This window comes from Amblyomma maculatum, chromosome 4, assembly GCF_055883805.1.
Source record: "Amblyomma maculatum isolate TAMU_Amacu chromosome 4, ASM5588380v1, whole genome shotgun sequence".
Lineage (NCBI taxonomy): Eukaryota > Metazoa > Arthropoda > Arachnida > Ixodida > Ixodidae > Amblyomma > Amblyomma maculatum.
Window position 1 is genome coordinate 67,993,354 of NC_139347.1, and position 24,625 is coordinate 68,017,978.

At 45.5% G+C, this 24,625-nt stretch overlaps 1 protein-coding gene across 2 annotated transcripts in view; it reads right to left on the minus strand.

Moving 5' to 3' along the window:
* Positions 1 to 24,625, minus strand: part of Polr3C (RNA polymerase III subunit C) — a 31,925-nt gene that overhangs the window by 2,668 nt on the left and 4,632 nt on the right. The window contains exons 5-10 of one of the 2 annotated variants that reach the window (XM_084601808.1): positions 23,175 to 23,326; positions 20,045 to 20,222; positions 14,540 to 14,718; positions 11,214 to 11,334; positions 6,241 to 6,309; positions 4,479 to 4,646 (exon numbers count right to left, since the gene is read on the minus strand). In XM_084601808.1, the coding sequence (XP_084457934.1) occupies positions 4,479 to 4,646; positions 6,241 to 6,309; positions 11,214 to 11,334; positions 14,540 to 14,718; positions 20,045 to 20,222; positions 23,175 to 23,326 (867 nt within the window). The remainder of the gene's footprint in view (positions 1 to 4,478; positions 4,647 to 6,240; positions 6,310 to 11,213; positions 11,335 to 14,539; positions 14,719 to 20,044; positions 20,223 to 23,174; positions 23,327 to 24,625) is intronic. The other variant, XM_084601809.1, reaches the window with a different exon arrangement.

Genomic DNA, 24,625 nt, shown 5'->3' on the forward strand with positions numbered 1-24,625 from the left:
CCTGAATTGATCATAGAAATGACATTCATGGCATGGTGATACTTGAAGGTATGTTCAGCTGAGAGAACCAACAAAACCATTGCATTAATGACTATGAGTAGGGTTGTGCAAATAGATATAGAAATTTTCTAACATGGACTGAATATACAAATATGAAAAAAAAAAAGAAAGAAAAGATGCCTTCGAACATCAAAGAGCTGTACAGTTAAAAAACAAAACAAGAACGAGAAATAAAAAATTACCACACTGTTTATTTCAGAATTCATACTGTTATTTGCAATTAAAATTAATCTTTTAATGCTCAGAAATGTACACCCTACTAGAAAATAATTGGTTCACAGGAAAAAAAAGGCGCAGTATCTGTCACACTTGTTATGGGGACACCTGAACCCCGCCCTAAGGGAAGGGAGGAAAGTAGGAGTGACGGTGGAAAGAGATGAAGGGCTTCGGAGTAATTTCGACCACCTGGGAATCTTTAATGTGCAATGACATCGCACAGTACACGGACACCTCTTCATTTCACCTCTACTGAAACGCAGCCGCCGGAGGTTGGGATCGAATTGGGAACTCTGGGTTCAATCCCGGCCACTAGAAAACACAGCTTGATATTTATATCGGATTCCATATATCAGTAACCGATTTGCTGTACAGGAAAGAACTGGACGAAACTGGGCAGAGCTGTCATACAGGTGCTTAATGTAGTAAACTCATTTTTTTGGCCTCCAGGAGGGAAGAAAAATGTTCAGATTAACCGAAAGCTCGAATTATCGAATGGGCCTGAAAAAACTGCCGAAAACCATTTGTATCGCAGTAGGTAATTCATATCTGATGAACACCTGTACGATGGTTGCCCGCATTTGAAGTAAAACCCAGGTGAGAGTGATGTTTTTTTTTTCCTTGTTTTGTCGAGTGCTTCGCTTTGCGTGCACTATGGGGAGGCCTTCTTTTCGAACGGGAAGGTCCCCCCTTCGCTAAACGTCCCCGTCGCGTTTTCAGGATGCTTCACTGCCCAGTCAGAGAGGTCAAAAATTAGGGTGAAGTGCGCAGTGCGGCAGAACTACAGTGAATTCAAAAATTTTCGGTGCATTCGGTAATTTTCGAATATCCTTTTTCGAATAAAAAATGAGTAACAAACATATTCGATTCATATATGGAATTTCGAAGATTTTCACATTTCTAGCTGCTAGCAGACTGAGGGGTTTTCTTGCTCAGTTTAGGCCACACCACACTACAATAGGTATTAGAAATTTGTCTTTGACAGGATGAATTACTATTTCTCCTTCTGTTCTTATGTCCCCAATCACAGCTGTATGCCACAGACTCAATTTCTAAAGTAAGAGAGCCTCAACAACTAACAAAAAGTGTTCATGAACTGTATGCACATGTGCTGGCTGACGAACCCACTGTCCAACATGCATACAAAAGAAAGATATAGAGAGCATGCAAACACGTGGCCTCTTTTCAGAAATGTTCAAATTCAATCATTCCTTCTCTTGCAGTCGTATTATGACTCTCTAATAACAAATACCAAACCCTCATCATGAGCTGGTGTGGATGAAATTAATTCCGAATTGGTAAACAACACTAAAAACATTATCGTTGAATACTTTTCGTGGCTGTTCTCACAGATGCTGCGGGAAGTGCACCAAATGAGTGGAAGGTGGCAAAGGTCGTTTTAGCACACAAATCAGGTGACGGAAAATCTTCCTTAATTACCTCCCCACTTCTCTTCATTAAAGGTACTATTTACTCCCATATCGTGACCTTTTATTGTATACTAACAGTATTTTTTTTTTTTACCCTTCACAACCTGACTTTTATACCAGTTTTTCTCAAAAGCCCAAATTGCATTTTTCATTCCAAACTGCCCGCTGACCATGCACAGTAATATAGTATGTCTTTATAAAGACATCTTTAAACTGTTATAGTCTAAAGAGCATCTGGCTGTGGCAACATACTTTCAGTGAATATAGTGACATCATAACATCATTAGGAGGTGCACAGTCTGGGATCACAGGGCTAACACCCAGAGGCAAACGGATGATGAGGGTGAACGGCACTCAATAAGATGGCTTAATCATCAAGTCTGACTCCAAAGCACTTTCCACACGCCACCGCCGCCAGCGCCATGGCAGGCATCAAATTGAGGAATGCACGGGAACGCACGCATTTTTGCAAAATTTTGTACTACGAATTTCGGCCATATCAAGCTATTTTAATCACATTTTAAGTGCGCGCTTTAGAAATGCTTGACTGTAGAACACAGAAAAGAAAGAATGGCAACACAGTGAAACAGCCTACTGGTTTGGTTTGGTTTATGGGGTTTAACGTCCCAAAGCGACTCAGGCTATGAGAGACGCTTTCAATCACCTAGGGTTCTTTAACGTGCACTGACATCGCACAGCACATGGGTGCCTTGCTTCTCGCATCCATTGAAAAGCGCCCGCCATGGCCGGGATTCGATCCCACATCCTTGGGCACAGTAGTCGAGCACCTTAAAGGAGTATTGACACCAATTTTTGAAGCATCAAAAGGAATACGATTGCTTTTCTGGTTATAAAAAGATGCTCCCCAAGCAATTCCTACCTCGCACGTTGCCGCGAAGATATTTTAATTTGATTTTTAAAAACAAGCCAGGCAAGTACTCCGTTTTTCAAAACCCATCAACAGCGACATTTCTGTGATGAAAACGTGTACATAAGTAAACAACACGAAGTCATTAAACAACTGTGACGTGAAGTCGGCATAGCAAACAGCAGTGACGACACACAATAGCTCACCGTGTCTGCACCTCTGGGCATGGCCGGACTCGAACAGCGGCAGCGCCGCCGCTGGTTACAGCCGTGTCCTGAGAAAGTTCTACGCTTCTGCTCGTTTTACTCGATGGCTTCTTTGTTGGTGTATGTTACAATTACTTCACCTGGCGTTGGATCCTGCTGTTGGCGTGTTCCTCAAGCGCGAAGCTTGGGTATACTTTGCACGCGCTCATGCAGACACACCGATCAGACTCCGAAAGGGGGAGGCAGAACTTACTCTTTTCATTTTACGCCGGGCTAGTACAACTTGAACCCAGTGCCTGCTATACTCGGCCCCAACAGCATGCCTGCACAAGTGCAGGGCTTTCGGCAATGGTGCCTCGATGGCGCACCAGGAACGAACTGCGCCGCCCCTCGCCGCCCCCCGCTTACCCTAGACATTCACATTGAAGCTGCAGCGGACGGCGCTTTGTGAAGCGCTAACGCTGTTATAACGTCGGACTTTCGCGCTGCTTTACTGGGAAGCCCATCTCATAATATATTTTCTTGCTTTGCACAATGCCTTAGACGTCAGTAGCGTCGCACTGGGCAGCAGCTGTAGGAAAAAAAAAGTTCGCTTGTATTGCTGTAATTACTTCTACCAGGACCTCAGTATTGGCCAAACAATCCCCGCAATTTAATCGTGATTGATAGTCCTTTGTACAAATAGTTATATAATCAAATAAACAGCGATCCGCGATAGCTAGATTACCGATAGCGGAGACTATGAGGCCGCTATGACTTAGGAGCTGATCATAGAGAAACATACTATGTGTGAGCCGATTGCGGCGGCTACATGTTTGGACGGTGGCACGCAGAGCTGCCGCGTCGGGACCAATCAGCGCGTGAGCGCGGAAGCCATTGGGAGAGCTTATGGGTTACGGTGGCTGATCGCGTCATTTTATAATTCTATACTAAGACATTCTTTTAGAATGCCAGCTTGGCTCACAGTGCTAGCTAACTAGACTGAGAAAGCAGCATCTTCACGGTAATCAGTTCCTTTGTTCAACATGTCCTAGCAGTTGACATTTCCTGCGCGTCAACCCACCAAGCTTTTGTGGCTGCTGCTGATTCCTGCTTCATCACTTGAGTCGCAGGCGAGCAGGTCAGAATCAAAGTGTCAGTAACATCCAGCTATTGGGCGAAACAACGTCGCAGTATTAATTACGCTACGCTGAAGCGCTGCTCGGCGACATTTTCTTGCACATTCGACCGCAAGCAGACGAAAAACGCGACCCAAATGCGTCATCAGATTCTGTGTTTACTTGATCGCCAACCTTGCCAGTAGGGGGTGCTTGTGTGGCGTTCTCGCATCTTTAACGTCATATCGAAACAGAAACTGGCCCCGATAAATGCAATGATAATAAATTAATTGAGCTGTGCAGGGGCTTTTTGGGTCACAGTCGCCCTGTTTTGGACCCCTGTGGATCGATTAAAGCAAAAATACCGGAATAGAAAATGTAAGTGTCTATACTTGTTTAAACACTGCACCACAATGGCTGGTGAAACAGTCTACTGAAAGCTATTACAGCCTGTTTGGCCCCAAAACAAAACGGCTAAAGGATAAGCGGCAGTTGAGAGATTTTTGTACTTAGGTGCTTGGGAAACGCAGTATGGGAACATATGGCACTCGTAATTGGGAGCATTCATCCGCAACATGACATAAAATTTTCTCACGAATACCTCTTCAATCTGGTTGGGCTCGGCGTTGTTCTGCTGCATGGAGAGCACGATGAGGTCCACCCGCTGCTTCTTGTCGACGAGTCTCTTGTGCTCCTGCGTGATGTGATCTCTCCGCTGCACCAGGTTGGTCAGGGCCTGGTAGCACCACTCCAACACCCGACGAGAGAGCTGCACAGAGAAACGCACAGCGCATATGCGTCAACTTGCCTACTTTATAGTGTGGGAAAGCGAACATTACCAAGCATATACTGGTACTCAGCTTAGGCCGCAGCGTTTACAGATTGAAAATCAATATTGAAGAAGTCTGCTGTGTTGTCATTATTTGGCTTCTTTCGGTCCTCAAATACCCAGTTGTATGAGCTTACCAAATATCCTGAGTTTTCGTTTTTACACGTGCCTACATTAGAGAAACTGCGAAACTGAGGTGAACTCCTGTTATTTTAATTTTGTCAGCACAGCTGAGTAGCTGGGTCTGTTGCAATTACAGTAGAGCCTTTCTATAGTTAAGTGACTCAAACCAGCAATAATCTTTACTATATCGGGGCCTTCACAATATCATTCGTTGGTGATGACATGGCCCTGAAGGTGCTCTCCGGTAATTAAACCGCTACTTACGAAACACGTCTTGTCGGATCATGAAAGAAATCTTCAGAAATACCTATCATCCTTCCCTTGTAGTCTCTTTACACAACCTTTCTTTTTTTTTTTGCAGATATCAGGTTTTCAATTTCGTTCGCACCTCATGAAACTAGCGCTTCATCATTAATGCAACGTGGCAACGAACACAAGAGTCTGATTTCATGTGAAAACACAATCTTTTCATGAACACTGCATTAACAGAAGCAACAATTGAGAAATGCGGTCCTAGGTTGTGAACATAATAATAATAATAATTGGTTCACAGGAAGAGAAAGGCACAATATCTGTTATATTTGTTTCTGTGGACACTGGAACTCAGCTGTAAGGAAAGCAAGGAGGGTGGGAGTAAAAGTGGACAGAGAGAAAGAGGAACCATAGTGGAGGGCTGCGGAGTAATTTCGACCACCTGGGGATCTTTAACGTGCACTGACATCGCACAGCACACGGAGGCCTCTTCGTTTTGCCTCCATCGAAACACAGCCGCCGCGGTCGGGATTGAACCCGGATACTCTGGCACAGTAGACGGGCGTCTTACCACTGTATCACCACGGCGGGGTAAATGTGCACATGTCGAGATGTCACTTCGTGGGAAGGACACTGCCACTGCCAGACATACTTTACTATACCCAGGTTTTATTAATGTCTTTACTATACACATAAAAAAAAAGATGTTCACTCGTCTGTGGAAGACAAACTGGGACTGCAGTTTCACTTTACAATATCTCAGTTTACTGCAGCGGGATTCTACTGTACCACCTTATTTGTTTCGATGAAAAAAGCTGAATATAGGTGAGCAACTTGCAACTGGATGAAAAACATCTATATTTTGAACAACGACAGCTGAACGCATAATGTCAAAGGTAACAAGAGGCTTGCCTCGCCTGGGATGGCTGCAACGAACGTGAAACTATACTTCTCTTGTTGCCTTCAAGGAATTTCCATGTTGCATTCTATTTTTTACATATATGACTACTGAAAATGAAGTGGCTCAAAGACAATGGATCATAATCCACAGCACCCTGGAACTTCAGCTCCAGCAGGAAAAGGTAACACATTAAGACGGAAAGAAAAAGGCGGAATGAAGTGTTATTTCACTCAACTTTGAATGCGTGCATTGCCATACCTGGGGTATGTCAACGTAGAACAAGTATATCATCCTGGAAGGGGCATAATCTGGTGTTCGTGGAAGTTCCTGCATAGAAAAAATGTACAGGACACTGGCTGCAGGCAAAAACCCAGCAAGGGCGCGAAATCGCCGCAGGGCGCGAAATGGCCGCACGTCTGAAGAATATCATTAAACCCTTGTTCCACAAAAGTGCACAGAATTTGACGTGCTGAGCTATGAATTTCAAAAACATGAACCTTGCATGCTGCACACAACTCAAAACGAAGCCTCATCCATTTTCCACCAATAACTTCCGCTAAAATGCTCACCGAAGATGGTGCATGCCATATCAAGCGCGTCAGAGAGCAGTCACGCCAGCTTAATTAAAAAACCATTGGGTGCGCTATGGCTTCAAAGATCACACTGTTAAACTGGCTGTGATTATTAAATTGAGGACTATAGAATGAAAAATGGTTAGGGGTAACGTTAAGAGATAGGAAGAGTGCAGAGTGGGTCAGAGAAATAACTCAAGTTACTGACATTCTTAGTGGAAATCAAGAGTAAGAAATGGGCACGGACAGGACATGTAGTGCGAAGAGAGGATAACGGATGGTCGCTTAGGGTAACAAAGTGGACTCCAAGGGAAGGATAGCATAGCAGGGGGCGGCAGAAAGTTAGGTGGGCGGATGAGGTTAAGAAGTTTTAAGGGGTCAAGTGGATGCAACTAGCACAAGACTTGGTTAACTGGAGGTATATGAGAAAGGCCTTCACCTTGCAGTGGGCATACTCAGGCAGATGATGATGATTATTATTATTTTCCATCTGCTGAGTGGTGGTTTATCTTTCTAGGCATAGCAATTCTGAACACCTGTTCGCCCTGACCAGCTAGCGTCACCAAGGAACAGTCTCTGACCAATTCCTTAGCATGTGTGATGCTGAAAGAAAGCTTAAGCCTGAAAATGTGGCCGAATACTTGTGACTCAAAATGACAAAACTCTGTCAAACAATATAAAAGCTCGTTAATTCAAATTCCACGGGGCCGCCAGGCCAGTTCGAATTAACCAAAATTCGAACTAATGAAAGTGAGCAAAAATGAAGGCGTTTGATGCCCGGAGGGCACGAAAAACATTTATTTAGCAAAAAAGTCTGTTATCATCTTCTGCTTCTTCTCTCTGAGGGCTACCGTACTCACTCGGTCTTCTAGCATGCGAATGCGACGCAGGGAGTCTTCTTCCCCCTCTTCAAAGCTGAAGAAAAGGCGCGCGACATTCAGCGCTCCCATAACTTCTGCCGCGGATGGACGCACAAGCTCTTGCTCCTCGTCGTCGTCCTCGTCTTCTGCCTCTTCTGGGACAGACTGCTCCCCAACAATTTCAGCGACAATGTCCTCATCACTTAGGGCACCGCACACTGCTGCATCGCTGTCTACTCCAACGTAATCATCAAAACTGACGTCCTGCAGCACAGCACGCACAGCCGCAGGCAGAGGCTCCGGACTCCCATCGTCGCCACTTTCTTTCATACTTCCGGCAGCAAAGCCACAGTGGTGGAAGCAGTTTGCAATTGTGGACGGCGTGACCTGCTCCCATGCACGCACCAACATGTGCATTGCTGTGAGCAATGTGATGGTGCTGGTCTTCTGGTTTCCAGTGCACAAAGTCATGCGCTCGATCATGTGGCGCCTATAGAAACATTTGATGTTTCTGATCACCCCCTGATCCATCGGCTGCAAGGCCGCAGTCGTGTTGGCGGGCAAAAAGACGAGCCTTGTGGCTTTCAGCTCGGCGTCGACTTTGTGTGCCGAGCAGTTATCCACAATGAGGAGAACTTGATGCTTCCCTAGCTCCATCCTCCGATCGAATTTCAAGAGCCATTTTTTAAACAATTCGCCCGTCATCCACGCCTTGCTGTTGGCGGAGTATTCCGTCGGCAGCGTCCTAATGTTCTTGAAACATCTAGGCTTATGTGCCTTGCCGACAACAAAAAGAGGGACCTTCTCCGTCCCGGTCATATTAGCGGCGACCAGAACAGTAATCCGCTCTTTGCTTCGCTTGCCGCCAGCGCAGCTGTCCCCTTTAAATGTTACTGTTCTGTCGGGCTGGAGCTTATAAAACAAAGCCGTCTCATCAGCATTGAATATATCATGTGCCGAGTAGCTTTCTAAGTACTGCTGCAGAGCACCGCTTCGCCACGTGGCACAAGTTTCTGCATCCACTTCTTTGGCTTCTCCAGACAACACCCGGAAGACAAGATTATGTCTGTCTCTAAAGCGGTGAAACCATCCTTCGGAGGTGACAAAATCTTCCACATTCAAGCGCAGGGCGAAATCGGCCGCCTTCGCCATGATAATTGGGCCGCTCAGTGGAATGTCAGCGCTTCTCATTTCTTTCACCCACGTGATCACAGCGGTCTCAATTTCCGGATACTTGGCTAACCGAAGCCTTTTTCTGTTGCTGGCGAAATCTTCGGCTTCATAGGCATCCTCGATGGCCTTCCTATTTCGGACGTACGTCGACAACGTGCTTGGTGGAATCCCGTGCTTTTTCGCGATTTCCACTTTGCTGGCCTTCCGTTCATCCACCTCGCGTAAAATAGCCACTTTCTCCTTCACCGTCTTGGCACAGTATTTCCCACGCGAACACATCTCGCGGACACAAGCTCACAACAAGCGGCGTGCAAAACGAGGGCTCACGAAATGCAACACGAAACCGTGGTCGATAACACTAAAACGTCGTTCCTCGAAGGAGTCGCGGCAGGAAAGACTGTTTAGTACTTGTTCCAGCACCCTAGCGGCGCCCCGATTGGTTGTGCCATCTATCGTTCTGCCGTGAAAGCTTCCAACGATGGTTTTTAACAGCGCCGCTTGGCGGCGCGCAGTTCGAATTATGGGTGGCGGTGCCAATTTTTGAGTGAATTAACGAGCTGTTATGCGCATAGACTTCTATGCACTGCGGACCGGACCACGATGACTATTTCGAATTATCCAAAATTTTGAATTAACGAGTTGTGAATTAACGAGCTTTCACTACATGGATCTTCTTGAATCAATTAAAGAATGTTCCAGGAACACTTTTGTCTGCTGCCTTCAGCAGCAAACTTGATACGGCGAAAGGAATTGAAACCTTGCTAATTCAAAGTTGCTGGGACTGTGAAAAATGCTCGAATTAAGCAAAATAAATAGTCTCAGGCAAATATCCAGAAGCAAGAACATGCTACCTATAGTGAATGTACTTTGTAATTATGGTATATTGCAGCGTAACTGTACACCCTAAATTGCAGCCTATGCTGGTAAAAAGAAAGAACTACAAATATTTTTTTTTCATCTGGACCGGCATCGCAGCACGAAACTCAAAGCAATAAATGCATAATAATGCGTTCACAAGGGCAGCAGTCTCAAGCCAACGAAAATCAAAAGCAAAAAACACCGCTCCATCTCATCCCCTAAAAATGGCGTGTAGAGAGTGGCGAGCAAAATGGCTCCCCGAAATTATGCAGCAATACAATCCAGAGGACATATACAATGTAGATTAGACAGTACTGTTTTTCAAGTTGCTTCCTTCTAAATCCCATGCGTTTCAAGGAGAGAAGTGCACTGGGCGGAAGCTTAGTAAGGACAGGCTGATCGTCCTCATCGGCGCTAACATGACCAGAAGTGACCAATTAAAGCCGCTAGTGATCGGCGAATTTAAGAATCCGCGGAGCTTCAAGAACGTCGCAACCTTGCCCGCTTATTATCAAGCAAACAGCAAGGCGTGGATGACGCAGGTCATTTTTAGTGAATGGATTCATTGCGAGGATGCCCGTCTCATGCAACAGAAGAAGAAAGTTTTGTTTCTCGTTGACAATTGCCCTGGACATGAAACTGTGCTGGACCTCAAGTCCATACAGTTGGAAAAGTTTGAAGAAAAAAGTATTTGCTTGCTTTTGAGAATAAACTTCGTGCTCTTTGTGTGCCGCTCTTTATTCCCTAAATACTGCTTCTGCAGAGACTGCCGACTGCGCGCACTTTTGCCATGTCAGGACCAAGCTGCGCATATGCACTGATGGCGAGCAGGAGCAGTCCGCCTATTCAAAATCTATTCTCTCTCTAAACGAAACTCCTGATAAACGGAACATATTTACGGGTCCCTTGAGATTCCGTTTAACAAGAGTTCACTGTAGTATCCAAAGACACAGTTAGGGACTGGAGGAGCTTCGATGACAACGCATCCACTACACACTTCCTTGACCAAGGTCAGACTGGAGAAGAGCTATGAGTGCATGAAATGCTGACGCTACTTTGTTTATGCCTCATCGAAGCACGGAGAGCAAGTTACTTTGAAAGAGACAACCACAACAGCGCTGAAGTGAAGTATGCCTTCTCCTCTGCAAGGTGGTCCGCAAGCTTTACCACAGACTGGCTTCCATGCTGGAAGCACTGTACTGGGGCTAGGGCGTTTTGCATATCAAGCACTGGCATCACTAGGCAGCGTCACCTTACAGCTCTTGAGGGGCAGCTGCTTCAACAGTTTGTGGCAAAAAAATCAGGATAGGGCATTCCTGCGCAGCATCCCACATGCTGGTGGAGGCTGCCACTTTGAATCATCTAGCCAAGTTTACATTGTCAATTACAGGAGGGGCTCCAGAAATTTTTCAAATGATCTGAGACCAAGAATTAAGCAAATTTTGAGTGATACAGGTTTCACTGTACTGTTAATATTATTTCAAGATTTCACAGTTTATGACTGCGCTAATGAAGAGCAAGAAATTTAAAGCCAGCCATTTTGTGTACAGATTTTAAAGATTTGTTCTCGACCATAGATGCTCTGCTGCAACTGTTTCTTAACTACGGTTGGTTATTTGACGCATCTACTGGTGCAACTTCCCAAGTCAAAGAGTAAGCCCAAAACATTAATTCAGTGCCCCTAGAGTACACCACACACAAGATTACTGTGAGAAAATGGTGTGTTGTAAACCGTGTACAAATGAAGCAGCTGACAGCTCCTGCATACCTGAGCCATGATGAACTTTTCTTCGAACATTTTGTACGTCCACTCCTTGGCATCCCGAGCTGGAATCATAGCAAGCTCTTCAATCTGTTTCTGTTCAGTGTACTTTTTCACAAGCAGCAACCTGGTCAGCAGAGAATGCCAACAAAGCACAATTATATACTTCATCAACTGTGCCACAGCGTCCGCTTGCCTAACGCTACAAGTCTGAAAATGCTACCTCACTCAAAGCTCTCTATGAGTGTTTGAATCACTTGTTGATGTCGAACAAGTTGCTCAGTTGTTGTGACAGTATTGCGCATAAGGAACCCTTACTAAAAAAAAACCACCCCCAGTCTTACAAGCATCATAACAAAGTGTCTTTTCCTCACTAAATCCTAAACTGCACAAAGCGAAACCAACAAACTCAAAAACTTCATTAATCATTTCAATACAGAACGTAATAATATGTATTCTACAACTACAATCACCCGCCCACTGGTCAGTAGCTCCATTTACAGAGATGAAAGGCGAATGACTAAATTCTGAACGTCTTCGTGCAGCGCAAATGCACAAACTGAACTGTGAACCACAACAGATGAAAACCATTGCATCTGACAATGAAATTATCTTTAATACTGGAACGCCCAAAGGCACGCCATGTTTCATTAGGTGGCTGGCCAGTGTTGGCAGACATACATTTTTGAATTCAAAGTGATGCACATTTTGCAGAATGTGTGCCGAAATTGCAGGCTATGTAATCCAAAGAACTTCTCTGTACATCTCAGTTTTGCACAACTGAGAGCTAGCACGGTACAGTAATAAAAATCTAGTTCAAGGCAGAGCTTTTTGGTTATGGCAAATGGGAAACTTCGCTTCGAAAAGTGACCAGCTTCAGCATGCACTTTTCGGGTACTGATGACGTGCCTTCTGAAAATCGCTTCATTTATTTTTTTCCTTTTCCCTCTTAGTTACCTCTACAACTCTTATGCCTAAGAATTTCTACTAATGCACCTCTTCGGCTAATTTTATTTGTGAGGTGGTTGTGCGTTTCTTAATAATGTGAAAATTTAACTCTTGGAGACTGTTTGCTTTAATGACTGCAGACACTGCCACTATTCGTATACAACCGAATTTTAACAAATCAAAAATACCATTTTTTGAGACATGGGCCCTATGGGAAGTTTCGCAACTAGTAATATTAAAGAGCGCTGGTTTAAAAAAGCAGTGCACTAAGGCCCTCTTGTGGGGCACTAATGCACCTTGTTCGACTCTCTTCTTTGGCTTCTTTTTTGACTGTGGTAACAGTGGCAGCCAATATGCTACACTGTTCTTGTGCCTACAGTAATCTTTGCATCAACAAACTAATCTAGCATTATTAACTGAATAATTTGTCAAATCATGCTGCTCTGATTGTAAGTACTATGGCATACACGGCTGCGAGAACACTGCTCTTGAAGGCATATGCTGCTCCATTGACTTTATAGCTATTGGGATGCCAGTGCGGGAGCATGCAGTTAGAAGCAGCAGAAGGTAATACCAGCATAGCCGATCAAGAACAAATCCCTCTTTCTGGTAGCGCGTAAATGGGTCACAGAAGAAGCCTGAACATCATGGTACGCACCTAAAACTTTTCAGCTGAAATTAGCTCAAGTTTTTCACCAGTCTGGCTTGGTTTTGCTTATGGGGTTTAACACCCCAAAGCGACTCGGACTATGGGGAAACTGTAGTACAAGGTACATGCACTGACATTGCACATTACGCGGTCAGTCTTGCGTTCTGGCACCATTGAGATGCGGACAGCTAGACGACTGAACCTGGGTCCCCAGCTAGGTAGTTGAGCGTCATATCCACTGAGCCACCATGGTGGAAGGTTGCTCTTGCTTGTAATTTACTTCAAACTCCGCAGCTCCTATGCCTCATATTTGAAATGTAGAAAACTCGTGCTTCATTCCCAAGCCTTGGCATTAGCTGCTGGCAATAACCTTAGGTTCCTTTTGATTTTTATTGCGATAGCAATACTACGCCAGATTTCGGCCAGTCGCGTAGTCCCGGGAAAGCCACTTTTGACCTTGAACAGCCGCGAAGAAGACGAAGACAGACTAAGAAGAAGATGAAGACTAAGATGAAGAAGAAGACGAAGACTAATACGAAGAAGAAGACAAAGAACGCTCGGTCGCTCGCAGCTAATGCTTTCGCTCCACATTCGATTCAGCAGCATTGAAGCCTTTTCATTTATATGTGGGCTGGCAGCTTACGCTCTCGCATCATACTCTTAAAGGATGAGCTTAAGTGTACTCAATAATGTAGCACCTTACACTGATAGGGCGTGATAGGGGAATAATGTAGCAGGCAAAAGAAGCTTCCGCCATTGCTATCACAATTCAACTAGGGTTAATCAAGTTCGGCCACAACAAATTTTTTTTTAATAATTCAGAACGCCTGGTCGCCCGCAGCTAATGCTTTCGCACCACATTCGGTTCAGCAGCATTGAGCCCTTCTCATTTATATGTGGGCTGGTAGCTTACGCTCTCGCGTCATACTCTCAAAGGATGAGTTTAGGTGTCCCCAATAATGTAGCACCTTACACTGATAGGGCGTGATAGGGGAATAATGTAGCAGTCAAAAGAAGCTTCCGCCGTTGCTATCACAATTCAACTAGGGTTAACCAAGTAAGCCACAACTAACTTTTTTTAATAATTCAGAACGGTTTATTTAACTGCCACAGGTGAGGTATCCAGCACTCGAACCCATCAGCTACCACTTTTAACGTGACAGTGTTAAAGGCCCTGTTCTCCAGAAAAATCTTTCATCAGCATTGTGAGCGAAAAACCACGAACAGGCTGCTGGCAGGTGGTACTTGGCAGGTGGCATGGGCGCCGACTAGCTAGGTGGTATGTGTGACATCCCGAGATTACATAGCATGGCCAAGATGACAGGAACAGCCATCTCGGTCAGCTCCATTAGAGACGGGAGGGTGACATGGAAAATGAACCCTCCGGAAACCTTGGATTCCGAGTCAAACGAGCTACCACCTTATGACACAAAGGCACATCGTACGACTTAAATCTATAAAATGTGGTCTTTGATATCATGTAGTAGCTTATGCTAATGAGTATGTGTGACATAACAGAAACACAAATTAAAGAATTATTAATTAGGCAAGTTGGAAAAGTGCACATACACAAACGAGTATCCGCTATGAGAGCCGTAGGCAGGAGGCATTAATTCTGTCATGTCATACCTTAAGGGAAAATTTTTTAGGAACATGAGGCCAATGCAGGGCCAATGCAGAGGAAAGTTTCACAGCACACATGATCCCTAGACTCCGAGAATAAAGTTGTATGCACCTAAATATGCGGCAGCTCTTGGCTCCAAAGCGGTCCTGTACAATGGATGTAAGAACAGCCTCAGCAAGGAGTCGCACCGCACGTTCCAAGTTGACACTGAACATGCCACCCCGCTCATCTGTTCGCCGCACCAGGAGCAAAGCGTCGTCAGCAATGAGGCTCAGGTACGAATCTAGCTCCTGCAAGAAAGCAGCAAGCATGAAAACAAGAATCTTAAAACCACATCTTTCCTGAAGCACTACATTTCAATGAATTCTAGCAAATTCGGCAGAGAGAACAGATGGTGACAAAAATTAGTTTACTATTGAGAATGAGTGAAACTGCTGTAAAGACGAATCAAGTGGTAATATGCAGAAAGCAATTCACATAGTAAAAGCTAGTTAATTCGAACTTCACGGGACCGGGAAAAATGTTCGAATTATCCGATGTTCGAATTATCGAATGGCCTCGAAAAAACTGGCCAAAACCGTCTGTACTACGGTAAATGTACCGTATTTAGTCGCGTAACGAACTCGCTCGAATAATGAACCCACCCAGCCCCGATTTGTGCCTACGAATCTGAAAGAAAAAAAAATAATAATAAAGGCGCCAGTCGTTAGCGCGTCCCTCTGTTTCGCGCCTTCACGGTCCACAACGCATTTCTTGGCAGTGCGCCAAGATGCTGCGCGGCGATAACGGCGTTTTTATCTTTTGACTTTAGCTCCCGCAGGGAGGGAAGCGAACTTGGCAAAGTGCCAGCGCTTATCCGGTTGTGCAAGCCTCCTTTTCAGTACGTTCGCTTTATCATGCTATGAGCGACTTGGGCGGGCGCCCCGTCTACTGCCACTCTAATCATCGGAGCGAACGGTGCTAAAAGCTGGCGTCATGATCGCGGCTGACTCGCGTGCTTCCGTTGACGACTGATGGGTGGAAGGATGGATGGCTATCGCAAAAAAAAAAAAAAAGAAAAAGAAAAAAAAAAAGTTTAACCCATAGTGCCCGTCCGAGATCATAGCCTTTTATGGGCATTGGCTGGGACCGCGCCGACAGTACTTATCCCTATTTCCAAATTAACAGGGTTGGAATTAACGAGTATTTAGTTGCGAGCTACGGAGGTTGCGCAGAAGCGAGAGCAGGCAGCTGCCGCCGCGCGGCCATGCACTGACCTTGCCGCGGCCGCGTCCCCTCCCTTCAACGCCGCCGGCCGCCACGCCGGTCATGGCGCCATTTAAGTTTTACCCACTCTTCCATGGTTTTACTTGGTTCCTTATTCTGTCCCCGTTTTGGACGTGCGCAGCCTCTAATTATGCCTGCGGATCACGGAGGTGTTTCTTTACCCCCCCCCCCCCCCTTTTTTTTTTTTTTTTTGCCGCGTGATGTGCGCCAAGCCGCCCGGACGCGCGTTCGAATTAACGGGCTTTTTTATACACAGATCTCTATGGAGCTTGGCCGGACCAAGTAGTGTAGTTCGAATTATCCGAAAATTCGAATTACCGAGGTTCGAATTAACGAGCTTTCACTATCTTCTTCAGCATGCAGGTGGTCAAAGGTACAAGCTAGTTCTTAACAAAAACAGACCCAAGAGCCATACCGCTGCAAAAAATGCAAAAGAAACAAAGTACCTCCCAGAATTCTTACATGCAACTGGTGCAAAGTGACAATAACTAGACAGAGCCATTAAGTGATAGTTAACAGTGATAACTAAACAGCATCAGGCAAGCCCGTCTGGATTACATGCACACAATGGGTGCCGAAGTGCCCCCACTTTACTTACAACTCGGCTATGAAAAATTCTGATTGGTCGAGAGGTTGATGGTAACACAATGTCAGGTGCCAAGTACTGATTTGTTGGCAGGCCGTGTGATGTCCCGAGAACACATGACCTCTCTCGGCCAATTTGGATTTTCATGACTGAAGAAGGTTGCTACCCTCAGTTTCAACGCTATCTCATTAAAAGAGAGCTAATGGTACGAGGTCTTCAGCCTAACAGCCAAAGTCAGCATGACTGTTTCATCATGGTTGACAGCAGCTGTTTTGTGTATATCATCTAATGCAGCTTTTATTGCACACACATGCACATTTTTCTCTGGTCACAGCAGCCGGATCGCTCTTCACGAACACCACAGCATTCCCCTTCCTTTGTTCCACATTTGTTGAATACAGTTGAATCCCGCTATAACGAAATTCACGGTGCACGAAAAAAAATTCGTTCTCGCGGAACTTCGTTATCGCAAAAATTTGACGTGAAACGCAGAAAGAATTGCCCAAGCAGCAGCAAAGGCGTTTAATGCCAAAAATCTGTAAGCTTGGTTTGCTTACGCTTCACGGCGAGCAACGCCGTCACGCGATTTTCGCACTCGGTCAGCAAACCCATTGCAACATCGTCGTCTCGGACAGCAACGAAATTCCTGATGACATCAAAAGCGTCCATCACCTGTACGGCGGTTGCCGCAGCCGGCGCTTCCTGTACGTCGTCGTCTTCTTCATCGGAAGAGTCCTTATCATTCCGGGCAGCTTTTATGATCTGCTCATCACTCACATCTTCGTGAACAACAACACAAGCGTCAGCGCCGATGTATTCGTCGAGCTCGAGATTAGGCGGCACGGTTCCTATTTCTCCCAGCGTTTTCCAGGCGGCCGCGATCCCCGGAGCCGGTGACGCCTCTTCGTCGTCGTCTGTAACGCCTGGTGTTAGGCCAGCAGAGTGTACGGGTCGACCTTCGGCAAATCCGGCGTGCCTGAAACAGTTCACAATTACTGAGCGCCCCAGTGTGCTCCAGGCAGCAGACATAATCTGCAGTGACACGTACAAGTCCACCTTCGTGTCTCGGCCGGTTTCAGTGTTAAAAAGCAGCCGCTGAATTAACCTCCCGCGATAAGCGCGCTTCAGGCTAAGAATCACGCCCTGATCGAGAGGCTGTAAGACAGACGTGCAATTGGGAGGGAAAAACCTCAGCTCCGTGTTAGTGAGCTTGACTTCGTCGGAGTGATGCGCTGAACAATTGTCCAAAAGCAAGCAAACTTTTCGGCCCTGCCGCTTCATGTCGCGGTCGAATGCCATCATCCACTCGGTGAAAATAGCGCGGGTCATCCATGACTTGTTGTTCGCCTTGTACTGCACAGGTAGGCTACGAGTTCCCTTAAAACAGCGCGGCTTGGCACTTTTGCCTATGACTAACGGCGGACGCTTGTCCGAGCCATCCATGTTTGTGCAAAGCAGCACTGTGATGCGTTTTTTGCTGTGTTTGCCGCCGTGACAGCGCTGCCCCTTGAAGTCGAGCGTCCTAGCCGGCAACATCTCGTAGAATAGCCCGGTCTCGTCGGCGTTGTAAATGTCTGCAGGCGCGAAGTTGCTTAAAATTCCGGCCATGTTACTAGCCTTCCAAGCAGCTGCTCCGTCCACGTCTGCTGACATTGACTCGCCGCACAACACTTTTCCAACGATGTTATGGCGGGCCTTGAAACGGTTTAGCCAGCCAATGCTGGCTTTAAAATCATCAATGCCAAGTAGGCATGCATAGTTCAAGGCTTTCTGCTGGACGATGCTTCCGGACAGGGGGACGTTGCTGGCTCGTGCTTCCACAAACCACGCATGCACTGCTTTGTCCAACTCTTCATGGAGGGGCCGCGTCACCTTTTTGTGCTTCGAGGATGTGCCTGAAGCAAGTGCCATTCTCACGCTGTCCTTATTGCCTAGAATCGTTGACAGCGAACTTGCAGGAATTCCGAAGTCTTCAGCAATTGCCGCTTTCTTCCTTCCGCTTTCTGCTTGGGCGATTATTTGAGCTTTTTGCTCAAGGGAAAGAGTTTTGCGTTTTTTCACTTGCGTTGCCATCGTGTCCTGCGGATGAAAACTCGTCGTTGTCGAAGAGAAAGGCAGTGAGTGAACAACGCGACCACGACACAAAGCCAAAATGGCGGAACTGCAATCACGTGATTTCATGCTTAATGTGGCTTTGGATTTGACTTGGACTTCTCGCCAATAAAACTAGTTTCGGTTTCGATTTTGAACGCGAAAATTTCGTTGAAGCGGAAACGCTCTGCAAAAATGGTTCGTTGTGCAGAGAAATTTAGGCCATTAATTCTTATAGGATACTCGCGGGGAATAAAAAATTATTCGTTGTCGCGGAAATTTCGTTGTGGCGGTATTCGTTGTGGCGGGATTCAACTGTACATCTTCTTTTCGACTGTGCATTCGTCCTTCTTGTCACCACTAAAAATATACGCCAGCCTCCACGACTTCAGAGCTTGTTCGATGATGCCCATTTGCAAACTTAAGTCATGATTGGTAGGAATAGAAACCTCCAGGTGCAACCGTATTCGCATAACATTTACAACCAGCCTGGCCAGAGCTCCATCAATTCTGAAAGTAGCTGTCTCTGCTCAAGGAAGAAATATGACCTGATTGCAAAAGGGCAAACTGGGCGGTCAAAACTCAAATTTCCTGAGCATGACTTCCAAGTTTAGCTGTATGGCTTTGAATAGTGAATTTCCGTTTGAAACATAACATATTTAAGCCATTTCAGCTCATACAAAAGAAAAATTGTGCTTTACAAAGACAGACTGCACACCAACATATAATGAAAAACTTGGCAAAAATGATGCAAGGACAAATGTCAGGCCTAGACATTGCTGTATAAATCTTCGATATTTCATCAAATCTTTTTCATAGCAAGGTTGCCATAACTTCTGGAGAACTTTTTCGCTGCCAACTCGAAACTCCAAAAACAAACACTTCATATTTTGCTACTCATACATATATGACATGCTGAGACATGCTACTCATACGTATATGAAACAAAGACAGAAAGAAGACAACAGATAGCATGGATTAAAATGATGCAGCAGCTAGCAGCTAAAATGCTACCAGACGGTAACTCTCAAACAGTACCCTCTGGATGTAAGTTAGAGACATAATGCTATCACACACTTTTATGCATTCCAAACTTGGACAACAAACTGGGCCATTTTTTTCAGATGGTACGGCAACACATATGATGTTTAACGTCCCACAGCAACACAGCCAAGAGGGACGCCATAGTGGAAGGCTCCTGTTTTTTAACCAGTTGTAGTATCTTTAACGTGCACTACAATCGCACACACAGGCCCTTTGTGTTTTGCCCCCGCCACAAAAGCGGGGATCAAACCCGCATCCTTGGGCTTAGCATCCTAACCACAGAGCCATAGTTCTGGGCTTCATCCAGCAATATTTGAAAGCTTTGCTGCAGCTGACTTTTTATCACCACAGTAGTGTTCTTTGCATGTTACTCTTGAAGGTGCAAAGGCTACCATATATCCCAACCACACAAAGCAACAAGCTATTACCAATAAAGGTTCTACCGAGAACCATATTATCCAGAAGCCCAGGTTTAAATCAGTGGATTAAAAAATACTTAAACAAGAGGCGAATCAAGATTTTTTTGGTTGGCTTGACTTTACCTCAAATACAAATTGATCTCAGCCTGAACTGTCACATGCTGACTCCATTCGATGAAACAAGAGGAGCGGCAAAAGCGCAAGAGTCACCTGCGAGGAGATGTTGATCTCTTTCTTGAGGGCCTGGTGAATCTCGCTGCGACTCACAGGCACGCTGAACACGTCCTTTGGGTGAGACCGGGTCTCAGACAGGCGCAGCATGGTTCGCACCACTTCGCCAGCCTTGCTGCCCATGCGCTTGGATACCGCCTGCACCACCAACTGGTCCCTGCAATGATGTCACCATTGTCACCCAGAGGACTCGATAAGTTCATTGTCTTTCAAGTGCTAGGCACCCACAGGTAATACTATGTACAAACCCATAGAAACAGAATATCAAATAGCCAAATGCATTACATATATGCATCCCGGGATGATCACTGACATTGCTGACACTCCAAGCTGCCAGGGAAAACTTCATGAGCTCGGACAACCAGCCTAAAAAAACGCTTGCACATCACATAATGGACGTGTACAGTAAAGCACACTTCTAAAGCAAACTTGAAGGCATCAGAATATTAGTTCGCATTATCAGAAGTTTACTTTAATAAAAGTACACGCCAAAAAGATATGCTAGAATTCTAGATGCATCCACATATGCGTTAAACAAAAACAACGATTAAAATGGCCTCTCAGAGAGAAGATACACAAGCCAAACATAGTGGTCCATGAAATGAGCTTAAGACTGAGCACAAAACAAGCCCTTATTATCCAACTTGAAAATAACAGTGTTTTTTTTTTTTTAATCATCCTTTTCTCATTGAATCCCATAACGACTGCATTCTGTGAGGTTATTACTTTTTTATTTTTGCTTTCCATCTTGCTTTAAGTGAAATTAATAGGTGCTCAGACAGGTAGCTGTTAGTACTTTATCTGACTCTTCTGCAGCACTCCAGTTACCTGCATCACAAACAGACCCACCATGCGCCGTTCCGCACATTGCAGCCAACGTGTTCCAGGTCATTTTTGTGCTGCGGCAAGATGCCTTGTGACAATGCTGTGCCAGCTGAAAATGCGGCCCTGGAGCTTGTAAGCTACAAGTCAACGAGTGGGTTCACTTGCGTATATTTGTACCCTTCAGTCGATGGAAGGCAACATGTGGCACATGATACGTGATGCCAAGATCTGAGGTCTCCGCACTGGCAAGGAAGCTTCTACTCAACGACGCACGCTCCTGCAAGGCAGCTTTTTCACCAACGATGGCCTTGCAGCAGGGCACCCACCTCGCATTCGGCTGGTACCAGGTTCGATGCCTGGTGCCGCCGGATACCAACCGGCTTTCGATGGATGCAAGATTTCCCGCGGCCTGGTGCCTGGCTCTTCTGCAGTGCATTGCTTGGAAAAGGGGTCACGGACCAAAATTCTGCGCCAATGGGTCAGTGATTCGTTCCACCATTGGATAATTATAAGTCCGCTTTGTGCAGCACAAGCCCACATATGGTCCTTCTTTTTTTACGAGCTTGCCGGCTGCTGCTGTGACAGCGTAATCAAGGTTCAGTGAGAGTTTTGACTTCAGAACTGGAGGTGACAATGTATGCATTTCGTGAAAGTGGGGGGGGGGGGGGGGGGGGGGGCGTGTCGTCGCAGAGACTCCGTGGTGCTGGGAGGAAAGGAGAGTCAACCTCCACCTTCTTCACAGAGGTGTGGAAGGGCTTGCTTTTCCTCACTGCAGAGGAGATGCCGTTGCATTAGGGTGCACACGAGCCCTGTGAGCGCAAATTGAAGGCATCAGTACTTTGCTCGCATTCAAACTGCAACTGGCCGAAGGGTAACCACCTTTAAGCAGGATGCGAGGTCATTCAAAGCTGGGCTTTGGCCTAGGAGAGCCGGACGCCAGACTGGGAGACGCTTGTGGCCATTTTTACGGATGGGTGTCCGGCAGTGGGTTTTCAACAAACCACCTGCCGCACCTGGGACGGGCACCCTAACCACTAAGTCACGGCTGTGGGAGAGAAAGGGAGGAGGGGGCCTTTTTTGCCCATAAGCATTTTATATACTACTTTTTATTTCCACATAGACACACGGATTCCCTGTGAGTGCTGTTGTGCAGGGTAGCCATGGTTTGAGGGTTGTCGCAAATTTTCGTTTTAGCTGAAGCTCGATTGGAGTCTTTGCTCTTATTCAGCCACAACTGCAAGTTTTAGCACGCAACACCAAGGAGAAAATTTGATGAAATGAAAGTGAATCTGACAGCTGAATTCAATATGTGCTCATCCCCGAAGCTCTCAATGTTGCCAAGCCATTGTTGGTTGCTCACTAAGCCCCCACACACTGAACCAATGTTGCATACTTAGAGCTACTCAACCTCAAGATATTCAGCAAGTAAGGGTGTGAAAATATTAAAATTTTCAAATAAAAATCAAATATGAAAATGGTAAAAAAGAATGCCTTTGCATATTGCATATCTGGTCAGTGAAAAAAAAAAAAAAAAAAAAGAAAAGAAAGAAAAAAAAAGAAAAATCAGATAGCAAACATTGTTTACCTTGTTTATTTCAAAATTCATGTGGTATTTGCAAATAAATTTAAACTAAAATTGCAGAGGAGTACAAAACCTTACTGAAAAATCTAGCATAAGTTTATAGAGGATCCTGAATACCAGTTTTTGATCAGGAAAGACCTGCATGAAACAGGCTGGAGCTGTCACATAGCTGCTGAATACAGTAAACTGTCTTTAAATGCATCTTTCAAAGGACCAGAAAAATTGTGGAAATTAACCAAAAGCTCAAATTATTGAACGGGCCTGAAAAAACAGCTCAAAACAGTTTGCGTCGCAGTAATTTCACCTGATGCACACCTGTATGATGTACGTCTGCATTTGAGATGAAAGCAAGATAAGAACATTTTTTCCTGTTTCGTCAGGTGCTTCATCTTTCGCACACTGCTGGCAAGGACCTCTTCACAAAAGGTAAGGTATCCCTTCACAAAATGGCCCCGTCGCGATTTGAGAATGCTTCACTGCACAACCCACACGCACAGTCAAGCACTGCAGTGAAACGTGCAATGCATTGAAACTGTGGTGAATTCGAAAATTTTTGCTGTATTCGCTAATTTTCGAATACTCAAAAATTTCGAATATGTTTCTCGAATACAAATCAACTAACAAACACTGTTGATTCATATTCGAAATTTCGGGTATTTGCACACACCTATCACCAAGTAAAGCCACGTCATTGGGTCTCACCTGAGGTGCTGGTGAAAGCGGTCGAAATTGACACGCCAGTACTCCTTTTCATCCGGCTGCTTTTCCCCGTCAAGGTTCTCGGTCTTGATTTTTTTTGCTGGAGGCTCCAAGGATGCTTCGCCGTAATTCTGCTTCATCAAGTACAATTTCACCTGCAAAATGAAGAATGAAGGCTCAGCTTTGGAGTCAGCATTGTGAAGCCAAAACAGAAATGAAGCATTGGGGCTGGCCCCCTATCAATGTATAAAAACTGCACACTGGTGGTGTTCGAAAATGTGCTTAACTGGTACAACAATAAATGACAAATGTTGAGTGCTTCACCTAAAATATCAAGATGATACCTGAATACAATCTCGTTTGCAGCTCAACAAAGTCATAACTGTGTTATGTTACAGTGAAAATTGAAGAAATGCCCAAGCGTCAGAAAACGAAAACATTTTACAAGACTGCTCCGCCGCGGCGGTGCAGTAGTTAAGATGCCCGACTACCGTGCCGGAGTACCCAGGTTCGAACCCAACTGCCGGTGGGTGCGTTTCGATTGATGCGAAGCAGAGAGGTGTCTGTGTGCTGTGTGATATAAGCGGATCGCTAGGTGGTTGAAATTACTATCTATTTCTCTCTTTCCATTTTCACGCCCACTTCTCTCCCTTCCCTTCAGGTGCGGTTCAGGTGTCCACAGAAAAAGCGTGACAGACACTGTGCCTTTCCTTTCCTGTAAACCAACTTATTTTAGGAGAGAGTGGTTAGCAATGAAAGTTTCGCATTACTATCAAGAGATCCCCTGTCCGACGAGTTAAGCAGAAAATGGAGTTAAGCTTAGTGGCTCAGCGCATCAAGTCAGAGAGATGACAGAAAGCCTTGCTCTGATGGCTTGCTGGGCAGCATTACACAATTGATGTTCGGTCAACATCGGCAGTCCTGTTCAAAGAAGACTTTCCGGGAACCTGCTGACCTGAGGACTGTAGCTGAGGTCCTGGATCCTGCTGCAGGCTGGTGCTGAGTGACGGTGAAAACATGTGGACCATTGTGCTCACAGCCGTGTTTGGAAGAAAAGAATAAAGCAGCACCAACGAAGATGGGACAAGACAGAGACAAACACATGCGCTGAGAAGCAACTAAATGTTTAAAAGTGTTTGGAAGGCGTGGCTGCTCTGGAGAAAGGAGGCTGATTGTCTAGTTGGTCTTCAACCACTGTGTTTCAAAGCTAGCCACAAAGAAAATAAATAAAAATAGAGCTGCTTCTTTCTCTTGCTGCTACCTGTGGCTGGCCTGCATTCTTCTACCTCTCTTGGGCATCAAAAAGAGGCACAAATCTCCTTGTACCTGGTGCTTGCAACTTCCCCTTCTCACATGGTAGCACTCCTCTCCTCTCATTCTTGCTCACATGTAACTTGCAAGCTGACGCCCTACTTTTTCACTCTGAAGTGAAAAGTAGTTGCCACTCAAAGCAC